Source organism: Notamacropus eugenii, chromosome 5, assembly GCF_028372415.1.
Source record: "Notamacropus eugenii isolate mMacEug1 chromosome 5, mMacEug1.pri_v2, whole genome shotgun sequence".
Classification (NCBI taxonomy): Eukaryota; Metazoa; Chordata; class Mammalia; order Diprotodontia; family Macropodidae; genus Notamacropus; species Notamacropus eugenii.
Genome location: NC_092876.1, coordinates 233176901 through 233193588, shown reverse-complemented (window position 1 = coordinate 233193588; position 16688 = coordinate 233176901). Strand labels below are relative to the sequence as shown.

General features: G+C 38.3%; 1 protein-coding gene across 3 annotated transcripts in view; it reads right to left on the bottom strand.

Moving 5' to 3' along the window:
* Positions 1-1136: 1136 nt before the first annotated feature.
* Positions 1137-16688, bottom strand: part of DCAF17 (DDB1 and CUL4 associated factor 17) — a 32199-nt gene continuing 16647 nt past the window's right edge. For all 3 annotated transcript variants that reach the window (XM_072612297.1, XM_072612298.1, XM_072612299.1), the window contains exons 10-15: positions 10639-10781; positions 8892-9001; positions 6014-6101; positions 4892-4975; positions 2799-2954; positions 1137-1644 (exon numbers count right to left, since the gene is read on the bottom strand). In XM_072612297.1, coding sequence (XP_072468398.1) covers positions 1507-1644; positions 2799-2954; positions 4892-4975; positions 6014-6101; positions 8892-9001; positions 10639-10781 — 719 coding nt within the window. In that variant the 3' untranslated portion in view covers positions 1137-1506. The remainder of the gene's footprint in view (positions 1645-2798; positions 2955-4891; positions 4976-6013; positions 6102-8891; positions 9002-10638; positions 10782-16688) is intronic.

Here is a 16688-nt window from a genome sequence, read left to right as displayed (position 1 = left end):
CTGAAGATGGAATCTAAAGGTAGCATTGATGTTCTTCATTACATGGGAGTAGGATAAATCTGGAAAAGCAGAATGTTAAAGATATTCATTTAAATGACCAATGACTCTACTGCACTTGAGTATGTTTATGATTCTCCTGGCTATTTCCTTCCCCTCTGTATTTGCCAGCATTACTTTGAAGCTGAACTAGGGAAATGTGTTGAACATGTGGATGGCAAGCAACTGGATCTCTGAAACAGGAAACACACAAACCTCTTCCCTTTGCTTAGGTTACCTTTTATTCCACATCTTGAACAAAAGGGAGTCTTTGGTGACCTCCAATGACCTGATTTGGATCTGTTGTGACAAAGAAGGATGAATGCTCCACTATCTCAACACAAAAACTTGACAGAAGGCTCATTTTCTCCAGCTATATTAAGGAACTTACCCAGATCAGTTGTGATAATTCCTGGACTTTCATATATAACATCTGAAGTAAAAAGAGCTGCCATTATGAAGGGCATATCCAATCAACTGCATCAGTATGAAGCAGTTATTTACAAAAGGATTCTGACAAAATAAGGGCAGAGGATGATTCTCCAAATGTGGGGAGAGCCCAGGTCCAACCGTTCCATCTGTGACAGCAACATTTTACAATGTGTTCATCAATATTAGACTTGGCTATATGATCAGAAACAAAGAGACCCTTCTCCAAATGTAGATTTATAATAAAACTTGTCAGATCAGTTTATAAAATAAAAAACCAGCACCCTGTGGGAAACAAACACTACAAAGAGTGTGTAAGTGAACTAGCACCTAATCCTGATAATGTATACAAATACAGTTCCTATAAGACTAATGTAAAACTTAAAAAAAAAAATCCTGATTAACAGACATTTTTGGCTCAAAAATAAGTCTTTACCCATAGCTATCAACCTCTCCCATCTGAGGGCACAGAGGTTAGAAGAGGTATCCTCTATCATTTCTATATTTTGCTTGTACTGGGGGAAGGACAGAAGGGTGGAAAGCAGAAGGGAGATTGGGGAACATAGTTTCTATATCATTGGGAGCTTTGTTTTGCTTTCTCTACAAGATCTTTTCAGAAAAGCATTAGGGTTTGAACTATGCAGATGGCAAGAATCCAGCCTGCATCTGACTGCTGGGCTGCTGGGTTCTTCCTGCTCTGCTCTGGGATGTGCCTCTTTTGGTTCCACTGGGGCAATATGGTGGCATAAGAGATGCTGGGATGGTAAGTGGCATGTATGAGAGCACAGAGGGGTACAGCATTTCTTCCTGCCATAGATATTCTTTCCTCTAGATGCCACCAAGGAAAGAATAAAAACTGGGCTCATAACGCAAGAAAGTCAGCTAGAACTTCAGCCCAAATCTGGGCTTAACCACAGCTCAGTACTTTGTCAAAAGTTTCAGGAGCAACAACACAAAGACTAAAGTTGCCCTCCATTCCTTACCCCATCATGACTATTATCATCAGCACCATTATTATCAAAATCTTTTTGTCCATGTTTTTTAACAACTGCTCATGTTTTCATCTTCTTCCACAGCATCACATACCATCTGATAAACATAGCAGCTGAAGACTCTGTTGGGTTTCTGTTCTATGTGCAAAACTAGGTCTCTGTCGAAGTAAACTTCATGGCTGTATGTCTGTAATCGAGAAAACAACCACAGATGGAAACTTCACTTGACATAGCCCTACTTTTAAAGTTCCACAAAATATCTTTCCATTAAAATCTCAACAGAAGAGACCAATGGACAGAATATCAAATGTAATTACATACCCAACAATCTGATCCAACAAGTATTTATGTAAGAACTTACTGCATATTATATACAATAATCCCTTCCACATCATGGGAGTTAATGGTGTGATGCTCCCATGATCTGGAAAATCCGTGTAAAATTATTTGGCCCTCTCTTTGTACCAAAGAAGAAGTCTGAATTATTTTATTAAAAGATAAAATATGTTGATATTATATTACACATATATTTAATATATTTCTGAGTTTCTAAACTTTTTCTGTGTCATCTGCTGGCATTTGTGACTTCCACAAAACTCTCCAAAAATTCCCATTTAATTTCTTGTGCAGCCCTGAGATATACTGAAACCATGATGGGGAAAGTTGTGATGTGGTAGAGATAACTGTAGTTTACAATGCTCTTCATATAAATTATTCTGCTTGGTTATTACAGCCATCCTATGAGGTAGACAAAGAAGGTTTTTCCATTTCAGGGATGAGGAAATTCAGACTGCTCCTTGTTGAAGTGACTTGTCCAAGGGTCACGCAGCTACCAAGTGGTGATGCCAGTACTCAACACAGATCTTCTGAATTACAGTGAAACACTCTTTCTGTAAGCTGCCATTCAAATATGTACTTAGCAGCAACCAAGATGCAGGGGAAACGACATCATTTTCAACCTTCATAGAAGCATAGATCACCACCACAGGAAAGCCATCAAACACAACATAGAGATGGTCAAAGTCCCTGTCTCAAAATGCTACTATTTTAAATAAAACCAAACAGAATGGAGAACAGAGAAAAGACAGGTGATAATGTGAGGGACCAGAAAATCAGATGTTGGGTGAGAGAGAAAAAATATGACTCTCCTTTTAGGAATGGGTCCCCTGTTGAGGAAAAGGTATTCATTATATTCTTCCTGCAGGATTTTAGATCCTGTTCATGTTTTCATTAATAGTTGTAGAGAATCTGGTTTGAATGCAGCACAGTGCCAGACACACCCTGCCATAAATGTCAGATTACAGAGAGGTTCTGAGGCTTGCTTTAGTGGTCTTTACTCACCACATCCCATGACTCCACTAATGGAATGCTCTTGAGTAATGTCCCATGTTCATTACAGTGGAAATCCAGGTGAGCTTTCCCCTCAGTGTCCAGCTGAGTAACTGCCACCACAGAGAGCAAATCCAACTCATCTTCATAGTCCACAATTTTGAAAGTCTTGATGGCAGAATGGGGATGGATGATGTGAAAGGGAGAAGAATAACTCTGGTTATTTAGACGTAATCTCTGTGTTCATGTTTAAAGTATTCTGTTTCTTATGAAAAATAAGGAGGAAGGACAGGCAGGAGGGAGAGAGGTAGGGTGTGCAGGCATACCTATGCCAGCATCAAGTAACAGATCATAACCACAAGATCTTTAATAGTTAAGTAGCACCTTGTCAAGGTCCTGATGATCTCAGGAGATGATCTCACTATTCCCTGTGCATTTCAGCAGGAAAATAATAAGATTTCTCTGTGTTGAAGGCAGATAAACAAGAGCAAGCTATGGAAGGAACAGAGTAGTTTATATATACCTCAATATTTTGGTAGTGGTATCTAGCTAAATATGGAATGGGTAGCTTTGTGACCACCAAACTTGTCATCCTTCATCAACTGCTGGTCATAAAGCTACCCATTCCACTTTTTTAGCAGCTCTGTTAGAAAATTACATCTTATAGTGAGCCACACATACATGTATGTATTTTATGAAATATAATATACACACATACATTCCCCCCATCACTGGTCCTGCTTCTCTTATACCAGATAAAACCAATTCCCTTTCAGAAGATAGCTCTTCAAATATTTAAAGTTAAATATCATGCATTTCCCCTTGCTCTCATTTTCCCCATGTAAAACCACTCTAGTTCCTTCAACTGTTTCTTGTATAATATAGTTTCTAGATTCTTCACTACACTGATAACCTGCCTCTGTACTAATCCCAGTTTGTCAGTGTCCCTCTTAAAATATGGTGTCTAGAACTGAACACAATGCTCCAGATTTGGTCTGACCAGTAGGATATTACTTCCTCTGACAGATATACCCTATTATTAATGTAGTTTAAGACTGCATTAGTTTTTCTGGAAGCTATTTGACACTGTTGGCTAATACTGAGCTTGAGGTCAACTGAAACCCCTTTGAAAATTCCTTGAAGTCAACTAAATTCCTTTCAGATGAATCAAACTAGGCTTCTATTTGGGCTGATTTTTAAATCTAAGTGTCAGAGTTTAAATTTAGAAAAATTCAACCTACTCTTTTCACTTTGGCCCATTCTTCTGGTCTGAGATGCTTTTTTTTGCATTTTGATTCTGTTGGTAGGTGTATTAGTCATTCCTCCCACTTATGTTATCTTGATTTAAGCAAAACCTTTAGAATACTTTATCAACTGGAAATAGACTTGAAAAGAAACTTGGACATTTCTCTAAAGAAAAGGGAAAAAATGTACTATTTTCCAGTTGGCCATACTAAACACAGACCAGAGACTACACTGACCTAAAGCACCAGAAAGACAACCTTTCCCCACACTGTTGACATCGCTGCATTTAGAACAAGTAAACAAGCAAAACAAGAAAACAGTAAGGCAAACTATACTAAATCATCAGGTTCCAACTTAGATCCTTTCTGATTTTTCTAAGTGTGTCAGGGAAAATATATCCTAGCAACCCCAGCCTCTTTTCCTTTAAAGCTATCCTGGAGATTTTATTGGTTCAAGAGACTTAGGCTTGGCCTGCTGATGTGCTTCCTGGTCATATAAAAGCAACCCTTCCCCCCCAAAAAAAGAAGCCATAAGGAGTTTCATAAGATTCCCCTTAACTGTTGAACCACCACAGGCAACACAGAGTAAGGGAAGCTGTGCTCAACTGAGTCAATGTTGTCTCTTCCACAGAAGATCTTTTCCTTGCTCTTAATGTCCTTCTTCCTTAATGGCCAAGTAAACCTCTGTTTGTTAACTATCAGATGGATTACATGTGCTTCATTTCATTCCAATACTGAACCTGAGGTACCAGACTGACCTGATCAGGCCTGGCCTATTGACACGAGGGACATGCATGTATTTATAAAATTATTATGTTATAATAAACTGCTTCCATTCATCACCTATGGTTAAATTCCTACCTCTTGTTCTGGATCATCATCCAACAGATTAAAACGTTTTTTCACCACTCGTCCAGAAGCTGTAACAGTTAACAAGCTTTTGGTCTAAGATTTCAGAGAAAGAAACAGATATGACAGACTTTTGATATGTGTACTGAATAGATAACAATATCAATCTGCATTCAGAAAAATAAACTCATACCTCCACACTGTATTCAATAAGCAACAATATTTTCAATCAACAAAACACAGAATTCAGGTTTTTCCCACTCATATATTTCATATGAAAAAGTGAATAATTCAAGAGTTTACAGATGTTTTTCTGTTTTGCAACCCACCATTACAAGTTCCTTGCCAGCAAGGGAATGACTACCACAAGAAAAGGGTTTATATGATGGGCTCATCACTGATCTGTTTTTCTTATGCATTAGTCTATCACAGTGATTTTCAAAATTTTCGCTTCTCAGGACTCCTTTATACTTTTACAATCATTCAGGATGCCCCAAAGAGCTTTTGTTTGTATATGTAATATCTGCCAATATTTACTAAATATTTACTACACTGGAAATGCAGAGTTTACCATATTAGAAATTGAAATGTCTTATTATTATTACAAAAACAATTTTGACCTCACAGATCCCCTAAAAAAGCCTCAGGGAATCCAGAGTTTCTGGCCACAGGTATAGCACAATACAGGTAAAGTGTATTTACATTTTGCTGCTCCTTTCTGGAAGTTCCTCAAAACACCACTTAAGTGTGTATGACAAGTGAAAGGAACAGGACCCTCTGGGGCCACACCTAACTATGTGGCTCTTGAAAACCTCTAACCCTAAGGTCACCCAAAAATAAAAAAATAACAATAGGATATGAAGGGCAGATGTTTAGCAGTGAAAACAAACAAACAAAAGAAACAAATCACGAGTAAAAGATGAAGTCACTATAATTACCTTCTAAATTACACCTATGCATATACTAAATATTCATGTCTAAAATCCAAAGGACAGATTTTTTAAAAAATTAGTATGGAAAGGTCTACAAGCCATACTCTTATCTTTTTGGCCATACTCATATGCATATAATAATATGATATTTCAATATAAAAGACAGTGCTATACAAAGAATTTTATAGTACTGTTGCCTTACTTTTTCCTCCCTGTCAGCCACAATGACAAAATCTTCAGCAACCTGATGTTGGGTCTTGTTATTTTCTATTTCTTTTAGTTTCAAGATTCTGAAGAGGAAAAAAAAAAGAATCACAAAATTCTAAGACCTTACCCAAGTGCCAAAATTAATTTAGGTCAGCAAATGAAGATCACAGTAAAAACATCAAACTGATTATAGTTCTTCCTGGTTCCTTTTGTAACATAGTCACAGATATGTTCATTCCCCTACACCCCCCAATATTTTAAAGTCTAACAAATACTAAATAGGAAAAGGAAGGAGTTAAAGTAGTACATGCTGCTGAAATATTTGGAAAATGCAGCAAAAATAGTATACATAATTGAGGAATTTGCCAAACTGAGGTGAGAAAAATCTACTCTGAAAATTGTATTTCTATTTCGCCTAAGATTTTCTGGTTTGATGATGGCACTGTAAAGGATTTTTGAGGATTTACTTCTTAGGGATTTGCAAATAAAGTGAGATCTGTATGAATGACACTAATAGATTAAGTTTAAAACATGACTGAAATAGTAACTAAATTGAATTAGAGGGGCTTGTTTTTTAAGTACTTTATGTCAAAGTAAATGGACAGTGTTTAAACTGTACCTGACTTATTGCTTTTTTTTTTTCCTGAGGGTTGGTTACATGCAAAGTCAAGGTTCCCAAAGTGTGCGATATCATACCCTGGGGGGCGCTGGAACGATCCAATGGGGCAGTAGTAGCCTTGGGTGGAATTGGGGGGGGGGCAATAAATAAAAATAAGGGGACAGTGGAAGCATAAGGAAAGAAAAGAAGAAAAATTTGAAAAACCATTTGTACATGTTTCATCTGTTGTGTAACAGAGTTAAAGTTGTAGTGACTACATTATTCTCCAAATAAACACACAAAAATGCAAATCATAACCAATCAGCGGTCAAGTTCATTGACAGGTCTTAACAAACAAGTGTTGGCAGGTGAGTGTGTCCTGCATTGTCAAGAAGTCCAACATGCACTGGCAGGAATATGTATGTGTACTGACTTGTTTACAGTACAAATACTATATGGTCACATCATGCAATACTGCTCATGAAAATTTCAATGCAGAAACCCCCCCACAAATTTAGAATAAATTATTAATTTCAAAACAATTTAAACCTAATTATTTATTTAAATATAATTTGATAGTATATTTATTTGTTATATTATTTATATTATAAAATTAATAATCTAATAAATATAAATTTTTAATGTAACTTATCTATACAATATTAAGATACATAAATAAATATATGAACACATTAATTAATTTGATTAAGAGTAAATATATTATTTAGATATAATTTAATAAATAAATATAAACATAATTTAAAAATTATACACTTTTAAATGATGCAAATTTTTTAAAAAATGGTTAAAGAGTTAAGGATTTTGAGGGAGGTGCTCAGTAATTGTTTTTTTAAGAAGGGCACAACAAGCTAAATAAGTCTGTGAACCTCTGGTGCGGGTAGATTCACACATAGAGCTGATCAAGTAACAACATCAACAAAATTAAATTTCCATAACCACTAATGAAATTCCAAAGAACTATGCCAAAGGGACAGAATAAGAGACAGGAGGAAGAAACTGATACTGGATAAGAATAGATAGAGCTGGAGTGAGGAAGTCCTGAGTTCAAAGCGTGCCTCGGACACTGACTACCTGTGTGACCCTGAGCAAGACACTCCGGATTAGCTTTTTCAGCAGTAAAAATGAAGCTGTGTTGAGAAGATCACATGAGATAACCTATTAGAGTGCTCTGCATAAATCCTAACTGTTATTATTACTATTTTGATGATGATAATTGTTAACTACTGTCACTACAACAACTACAACCACAACGACATCCTAACTAATCACACGGAATTACTGGCAACTTCTTAAAACCTAGAAGAGGCCTATGGGCTTTACATGTCTTCACCTCCAGCACAAATTCATTTTAAACAAACTGATAACAAAGAATAAGAGGTAATATATCTCATGGGACCCCAGCGTGACCATGAGAAAGAAAAGCTCGTTGCCCTATTTTTTCCCTTATTGCACCTCTTCTCCCATCTTTTAGAAGACAAAGAGAGGCAGCGAAGTTAGCCTAAAGGATGTGGAACAGCAGTAAGCAATCAGCGTGAGCTTATTTCCCTTCTTAATTTCAATCTAATTACCATTAGGGATATTTTTCACTTGCCAAGGAGAAGTGGGCAAATAGTCATCCATTTTAAAGCTTTGGGTAGAGTGTGTGTTGGGCCCAGAAAGCAAGAGCACATTACAGAAAAGGGTCCCTCCCAAATAAAAACAAAACTGTTCTTTCTTTGGGCCAATATGCGCTTTCCCCTCCAGTTATAGAACAAAATCATGTTTATTTGCTTATTTTCACTTTTTAGCACAATGAAGTGAGATTAATTGCTGTCGGGGAGAGGCACAGTTAAACAGTCCTCTCTCACAAGCTCTTATTTACAAGGAGAAAAGCAGGCTCATTGTCAAAGAGGAGAAAACAACAAGAAGAAGCACTTCTGTGTTAGACATACAAAAGAAAAGACAACCCTTCTCCTCAAGGAGCTTACTTTCTAATGGGGAAGATCACACATAAATGGCAACTGAAAAGGGAGGGGCAAAACTACAGAGCAAAACAGTTTGTTCAAACATTTGCAGAATGGGATGAAAAAGAGGGAGGCTCACGGAATACACTCAAGCTTTCCTGAGGCCTGTCTCTTGCATATGCTAGTTAACCTAACACCAACTCTAATTATTTCTACAGCCTCCTCAATAGTTACCTCATAAAAACAGAGATGCCAATAAATGCTATGTAAAGCTCTCTTTATAACTCTTCAATGACTAAGACAATACTTACTTGACCTGATTTGGACCCACATGAATTATTCTCCCAGAGGCATCAGGATGGAAATATATCCAGTCAGATTCTAGTGAACAACAGTTCATTTCTTGGATCCCATTTTTTGCCTAAAATTGGAAGAGAGAAGTTAGGGGAAAGAGCAATAACTTATAGAATTATATTCACAATTACATTCATGCTCACAGATCAATTGCTACATGTCAGAAGAGAGCTGTCCAACAAATAATGAGCAGTTATCATAAGTGAAAGTCACATGGAAAAGAAGGGACATTGGTGGCAGAACCGGGATTAATGTGCGGTTCCAAACTTGGGGGGGTGGGGATGGGAACCACAACCCAAACTGGAGAAATTCCAGATTATTTACTCTGTAGTTTATGTGTATATATATTTCACATACTAAGTAAAACATTTCAAGTAAGTATAAAATGGACTGAAAAAAAACAAGAGCAAAAATGAAACCCTGTGTATCTTTCATTGAGGTATAGGTAGCCATGACAGTTTTTCAGAGATTATAATAATGGATTCTACTGGCAACATTGTTAGAAGATTGTGTAACACAAAAAGAGTAACCAAATGGGATAGTGTATATAAATTGCTTTACCAGGCCTCAGAGTTCTATATAAATGTGAATTCCCAACTGTTCACCCCACCTACCAGTGCCTTGCTCAGTACAGGGAAGCTAGCATCTCTTCCATAATTTATAGTCTGCAGTTACTTGGAGCACTAAGGGAAAAGGCGTCTTGACCAGGTTCATAAAGCAAGTATGTGTCAGAGGTGGGGCTTGATCCAGATCTTTCAAACTCTAAGGCTGGCTTCCTTTCCACCGTGCTAGGCTGCCACTCAGCAATTATTATTATGATGGTGATTAATAATTACCTAAACTAAACGTCAGGAAATCCTAGCTACACAGCTCTATTTGAGTCATGTATCTGATACTTTCTGGAACATTTTCTCCCATTGTATTACACTTGACCACTGTACTAAGAGTAGGTATGCTCCATATAAACATGCCCTCGGATGAGCCAGAAACGCCTGGAATCCATCCCAGCAGGACACCAATTAAATTTGGTGCTTTGCCCAAGATGTTTAACTGTTGTTATTTTCTCATGTGTAAAATGGAGCAACACCATCTTTCCTGTCAAAGTCACTGTCTAGTATGTGAATGTGCATAACATTCTTGAAGGTTGGAAAACATGAAGAATGATGAGTCCTAGGCAGAAGTCATTAAACATCAAAAAGGTTCTGCAAATAAAAACAATTTACTACAGCACTGATATCATGTGGGAGGAAGGGAGGAGGAAAGAAAAAATATCAAAACAAGTGCTATCTGAATGATTTTTAAAAGGAATAAATCCAAGCAGTAAAGAAGTTCCCTTTGGAATCTGCCCCTGCACACCTGATTTAACAAAAGTATGTTCTTAAAAATGCAAAGGGCTGGGCACCTACACTTTGCTCTGGGAGGCAAGAAACAGAAAGGACAGAGGAAGCCAGAAAGCCTTGCCCCAACACCCTCTCTCCTCCTAACTCTGCTGCTCATGCCAGGGCTATCATTAAGAAACCCAGAGGCATTAGGCACTATATTCTTTGCTGAGGGGTTGGTGAGCAGATAAAATGCTGAGCAGTGGTTGGGGTGGCAAGAAATGGTTTTCAGGAATGTATGTGTGTGCGTCTGTGCACAGCACCCTCCAGGAATAATTCTGACACTGGTCTATTCTAGGAAGATGGGACAAAAGTCACCCAGTACCAAGGAATGATCTTTGAGTGCACAAATATGGAAGATGCCTTTTTGTTTCTTCTTGTTAGGGGTGATGATGTAGTGCCAAGGATAGCCTCCAATCTGAAATGTGTTCTCCAGGGAAGACACTTCAAAGAGCAGTGGAGGAGTATCTATAGAGACAGGACAACAAGAAAATTAGTATTTAAGCCTGAGGATGGGTTTTTTAGATCAGCCTAGAGCCTTCAACTTAAAATTTTTGCTGAACATAGCTCTTATGAAGTTCTGTTATGATAAAGGAGAGGCAAAGTGGTTAGAGAACAGTCCTTGGAGTCATAAAGATGTAAGTGCAAACCCCCTCCTCAGACATAAATAGGTTGGGTGACCCTGCCCAAGGCACTGCACCTCTCAGGGCCCCACACAACTCATTTAAAACAGTGTTCTTCACCTTATTTATGCTTTAAGGAACCTTTTTGTGGTTTGGTGAAGCTGATGGTTTTTAAATACACAAAATGAAATACAGAGGATTACGAAGGTCCCAAATTACATTGATCTAATTAAGTGAAATATCAAATCAGTTCACGACCATTAACTTTTAAAACCCCTGCTACAAGACCAGAGATGGCAGAAAAATGATCTATAAGTTTTGGTAGAAGAGTTTCAGCATTTCCGTTACTAGCAAGTATGTAGGGCTTTGAGGTTTACAAAGCAAGTTACATAAGTAACTTCATCAACAGAACCTAAGAAGTCAGTGCTATTATTACCCCCACTATACAGATGAGGATAAGAAAGGTTAAGAAACGTTGAGTAACTGGCTTCATATCACACAATTCGTAAAGATGTGAGGCAGGTTTTGAATTCAAGTTTTTCTAATTCCACATCCAACACTCCATACACTGAGCCACCTAGTTATTTGCCTTCTAGGTTTATTTGCAAGGAGTTCTCTACACCAATGGAATCACTAGTCCAGACCTTCACAGGAAAAAATAAAATAAAACAAAACTACAACAAAGTCACCACATATAAGGAAACATAAAATTGCAATAAAGTCACCACACAGAGAAAAAGCATAATTTGGAGAGGGGTTTATTGATAACAAAGGAAAAAGGCAAAAGGAAATACACCTTTGGACAGAAGGTAGTATCCCAGTTATCTCATCTTTAAAAATTATCTGCATAAACTACATCAGAATGACGGTAAAACACAAAGGCCTCAGAAACTTCAAGTAACTAGAGCTAACTATCTTTGAGTGGAATGTAATGAGGGGGAGGTTATGTGAATAAGGTGAACCACAGCTCAACAAATTAAGTTGTACCAAGAAACTCTGGTGCACCAGGAAGGGAAAAGAATCAAAGAATTCCAAAGAGTCCAGCAAGCACATAAGGTAATAAATCATGTCTCTGAGGAGCCACTTTCGGTAAATGCGGTAACAGCATTTTTTAAAATGCAATTGTTAGAACAATTTTGTGATACCATACTGCTTACCCTCTCAATGGACTGAGGAGGAGTTTAAGAGAAGGAGAGAACTGGGAACTCAAAATTTTTAAAAATGAGTATGAAAATAAAGAAAATGTAATTACTAAAAAACACTTAAAAAGGAGAAAAATTTTGTCTAAGAGTGAGGAGTGCACATTAAAAGTTAATAGTCTTGAACTGGTTTGATATTTCACTTAACTATGTCAATATAACGGGGGACCTTTGTAATCTTCTATATTTCATTTTATGCATTTAAAAATCATCAGCTTCACCAAACTACAAAAGGGTTCCTTGATGCATAAAAAAGGTGAAGAACACTGTTTAAAAGAGTTGTCTGGGGCCTTGAAAGGTTCAGTGCCTTGGGCAGGGTCACCCAGCCTATTTATGTCTGAGGAGGGGCTTGCATTTATGTCTTTATGACTCCAAGGACTGTTCTCTATCCACTCTACCTCTCCTTTACCTTTTTTGTGTCATGAACCTCTTGGCAACCTGGTGAAGCCTAGTCCATGATGGCTTATTTTTTAAATTTAAAACTGAAGAAAATGCTAAATTTTAATTAGAGATTAGTGAAAATAAAGGTAAAATTTTTTCCACCCAAGTTCACAGATCTTCTGAAATCTATTCATGGAGCTTTTCACATTTTCTAGCAGGACACAGTACAGTGCCTAGTTTTTTTAGTGCTACCAGTATATGAACATTCTTCTCCTAGAGCATTTTTTCAATAAACTGGTGATTTTAACCCTTCTTTAAAGCCATGGTTTGAGCCTGGATGTCAGACCTAAGTGGCTTGAACTACCTCTCTTAAGTTATTCTTGTGGGAAAGATTTGGGACAGTTTAAATGGCTGGACCCAAATGATGATCATTAACTGTTTGATGGCAACGTGGAAGGAGGTCTCCAGTGGAGGGGCCCTGTGCTGTGTAACCTTACTTTTTTTAATCAGTCTTGGATGAAGGGGTATATGGTATGCTTATCAAATCTCCAGATGACACCAAAGTGGCAGTGATAACTAATATGTTGAATGACAGAGTCAAAATGCTGAAAGATCTCAACAGACTATAGAACACTGGATGAAATAAAAGAAGAGGAAAATAAATAGAAACAAATATAAAGTCTTAAATATGTGCTTAAAAAAATCAACTTCACAATTGTGAAATAAGCGGCTCTACAGCAGAACACAGTTCATCTGAAAAAGATCTGGAGTTTTAAGGTATTATAGAGTTCAATATGGGTAAGGAGAGTGAAAGGACAGACTAGAAAACTACTGCCATCACAGACTGCAATGAGAGAGACACCAGAACTTGGGAATGAGGATGCTACAGTAAGAGAGAAGGTAAGGAAGAAAAGGAATTTGGGACAAAGATAATGAGTTCAGTCTTGGAGATGTTAATGTCAAGGTTTTTACTTGTCATCTAGGTTGAGATGTCTGAAAGGCAAGTGGATATGCAGTACTGGAGGTCAGCAGAGAGATTAGGTGCAGGACAGGTAGATGTCCATAGAGATGGTCATTATATCCGTGGGAGCTAATGAGATCATTAAGTGAAGTAGTATAGAGAAAGAAAAGGGCTCAGAACAGAGCCTTGTGGGATATCTGTGGTTAGAGGACATGATTTCGAATAGGAGACTCATGTCTAGGTGGTCAAAGATGTGAATCAGAGGTTTCCACAAATCTCCTAACTTTCTGAAACTTATCTTCTCCAGGTTTACTATCTCTGGTTCTGTCAGCCAGTCATTATATGGCATAAATGCAAGGCTTTTCTTTTCACAGTTGCCCTCCTCCAAATACTCTCCAGTTTGTCCTTCCTAAATTGTGGCATCGAGAACTGACCCCAGTACTTTAGTTGTGGCTTAACTAGAGCAGAATACAGATGCACTCGAATCATCATTCCTGAGTTCTGTGTCTATCTCGTTGCAGTCTATAATGGCAGTAGTTTTCTAGTCTGTCCTTTCACTCTCCTTACCCATATTAAGCTCTATAGTCCCCTAAAACTCCAAATATTTTTCAGATGAACTGTGTCTGCTGTGGTACCCCCCGCCCCCATTCCACAATTGTGAAGTTGATTTTTTAAAGCACACATTTAAAACTTTACACTTGTTTCCATTTATTTTATCCTATGTTCTATAGCCTCTTGAGATTTTTTTGGCACTTTGACTCTTTCATATTAGTTCTGATGACTCTGGAGGAGAGAGTGAGGCTGATGACTTTGCATAGCTCTGCCTCACTTAAATCCAATTCACTTGCAAGTCAAGAAATCACCCTCCTGATGTCATTGGTCCTTTTCAGAATGAAGGATGAACACCATGTCCCACACCCCCACAAACAAATAAACAACTATATACAAACTCTATAAAGGATGAATTGGGGGCAGTCTTAGAGTGAAGTCACTAAGGTTAAGGAGGGCTGGGAAACATTTCTAAGATGATATTTTAGCTAAAACATGAAGAAAGTCAAGAATGCTAGAAGGCAGTTATGAGTTAGGAGAGAATTCTAGGCATGGGGACAGCCAGTGAATATGCTTAGAATCAGGAGATGGAATGTCTTATGTAAGGAATAGCAAGGTGGCCAGTGGATGGCGGAGTGTGTAGAAAAAAGCAAGGAATAAGAAAGGTAGGCAGGGACCAGGTTATGAAGGTATTGAGAAGCTAAACAGAGGATTTTTTTATACTTGATTCTGGAAGTAATAAGGAACTAACTGAGTTTACCAAATGAGGGAAACGCGGTCTGACTTGTGCTTTAGGAAGGTCCCTTTGATAAGTGAGTGGAAGACGGACTGGAGTGGAGTGAGACTTGAGGCAGGCAGACCCACCAATAGGATAATGCAAAAGTCTAAGATTGAGGTGATGAGGGCCTGTGCTAGAGTGGTAGCAGTGTCAAAGAAAAAAGAGGGCATGTACCAGAGATGTTACAAAGGTAGAAACTACAGGACTAATTGCCTACTGGGGAGGTGAGAGTGAGAAGTTGAGGATGACAAGTAAGTTATAAGCCTGGGTGACTGGGAAGATGTGAAACCTGTAACAGTAATAGGGAAGTCAAAAAAAAGGGAGGATTAGGAAGGTAAAGGTAATGAATTCAGTTTGGGATATGCTGAATTTAAGATATCAACAGGACATCCAGTTCTAGACATCCAAAAGGTAATTAGAAATCCAAGAGTGGAGTTCAAGAGAAGGTAGGGCTGGACAAATAGATATGCAAACCATCAACAAAAGAGATGGTAACGAATAGAAGTTAATGAGATCACAAAGTGAAATGGTATAGAAGGAGATGAGAAAAGGATGCAGGCCGAGTTATTTAGGGAATTATGATTAACAGGCCTGGAAGAAACCCAATAAAGGGAGACTCAGAGGGAATGGTCAGACAGGTAGGAAGAGAAGCAGGAGAGAAAAGTGCCATGAAAACCTAGAGAGAAAAGAGTTGTCAAGGAGAAGAGGGTGATCAACAGTGTTAAAGGCTGAAGAGAGGTTGAGAAGGACAAGAAAAGGACATTAGATCTGCCAATTAAGAGGTCACTGACGACTTTTGACAGAACAGCTTCAGCTGAATGATGATGTCGGATGTCAGATTTCAGAGAAAAACTAACTAATCCTAACTAAAAGTTTCTCTCCTTTGTCAAATTTTCTCCTAGCACTTGATCTGGATCTCTCCTTTTCCTGTCTTGTGTTTAACATTGTATGGTGCTCATTTTTGTCTATGTCATTATGCCCTAGGCCAGACCTGCACAGTACCTTGGGCTGTTTATGTGCTTGCAGCCTGTCAAAGGATTTCAAGCGGCTTGCAAAAATGCAAATCTTTCAGCAAAATGCACTATTCAGAGTCCCCTTACAGCAAGCCTACACAACATAGGGCTCCTTGCACCCCCCAAAGGATTTCAGGTGGCCCCTAAAAAATATAGAGAATGCAAAAAACGCCTGCACAACATCCAGCCCACAGGCTGCTTTATCAGCTGCAAGAAGTCGACAGGCTGTATGCTGTGCCAGCCTGCCCTAGGCTCCCTGAAGAAAAAGATGGTCATTTCTCATTTTTGTACTCCTAGTGCCTCACACAGTTCCTTGTAGAGGAGGTACTGAATAAATGTTATGCTGAATTCCAATAAAATAACTCTTGAATATCCACACTCTCCATTTCCATTTGACAGTTTCCCTTCACTGACTGGCACATTCAATGAAATCATGGATCCCTCAAAGGATCTAAGAAGTCCGTAAACCTGCCAAACTGTCTGGGTCTGCAAGGGTTTTGTTTTCAGTGTGTGGAGATGTGCATGAAGAGGATTGTAGACAACCTTAGCAGCTGGTGATGCCATGGGGAGCTTTCTAATAGTTGCATGAATTCAGCCAAGAGCAGTCACAGTATCTGAAAATGTCACTACAGTCCTCAGAGGGAATTTCAAAATCTTTTTTTTCAGGAGCCATTTCCCTTCCATCTCTGTAATCAGGGATGCTTAAGAAAAGTCAAAGGACAGACAGATCCTGGAGCCTAGCAAGTCGAAATGAAGTTAGAAGATCCCTAACAGGGAAGGTACAAGCTGTTGACAGTCCTGTGGGAATTATAATGAGAACGAAAGCAGGCATGGAGCGGAAACATCATAGCCAAGAAAGGACAAAAAGCCC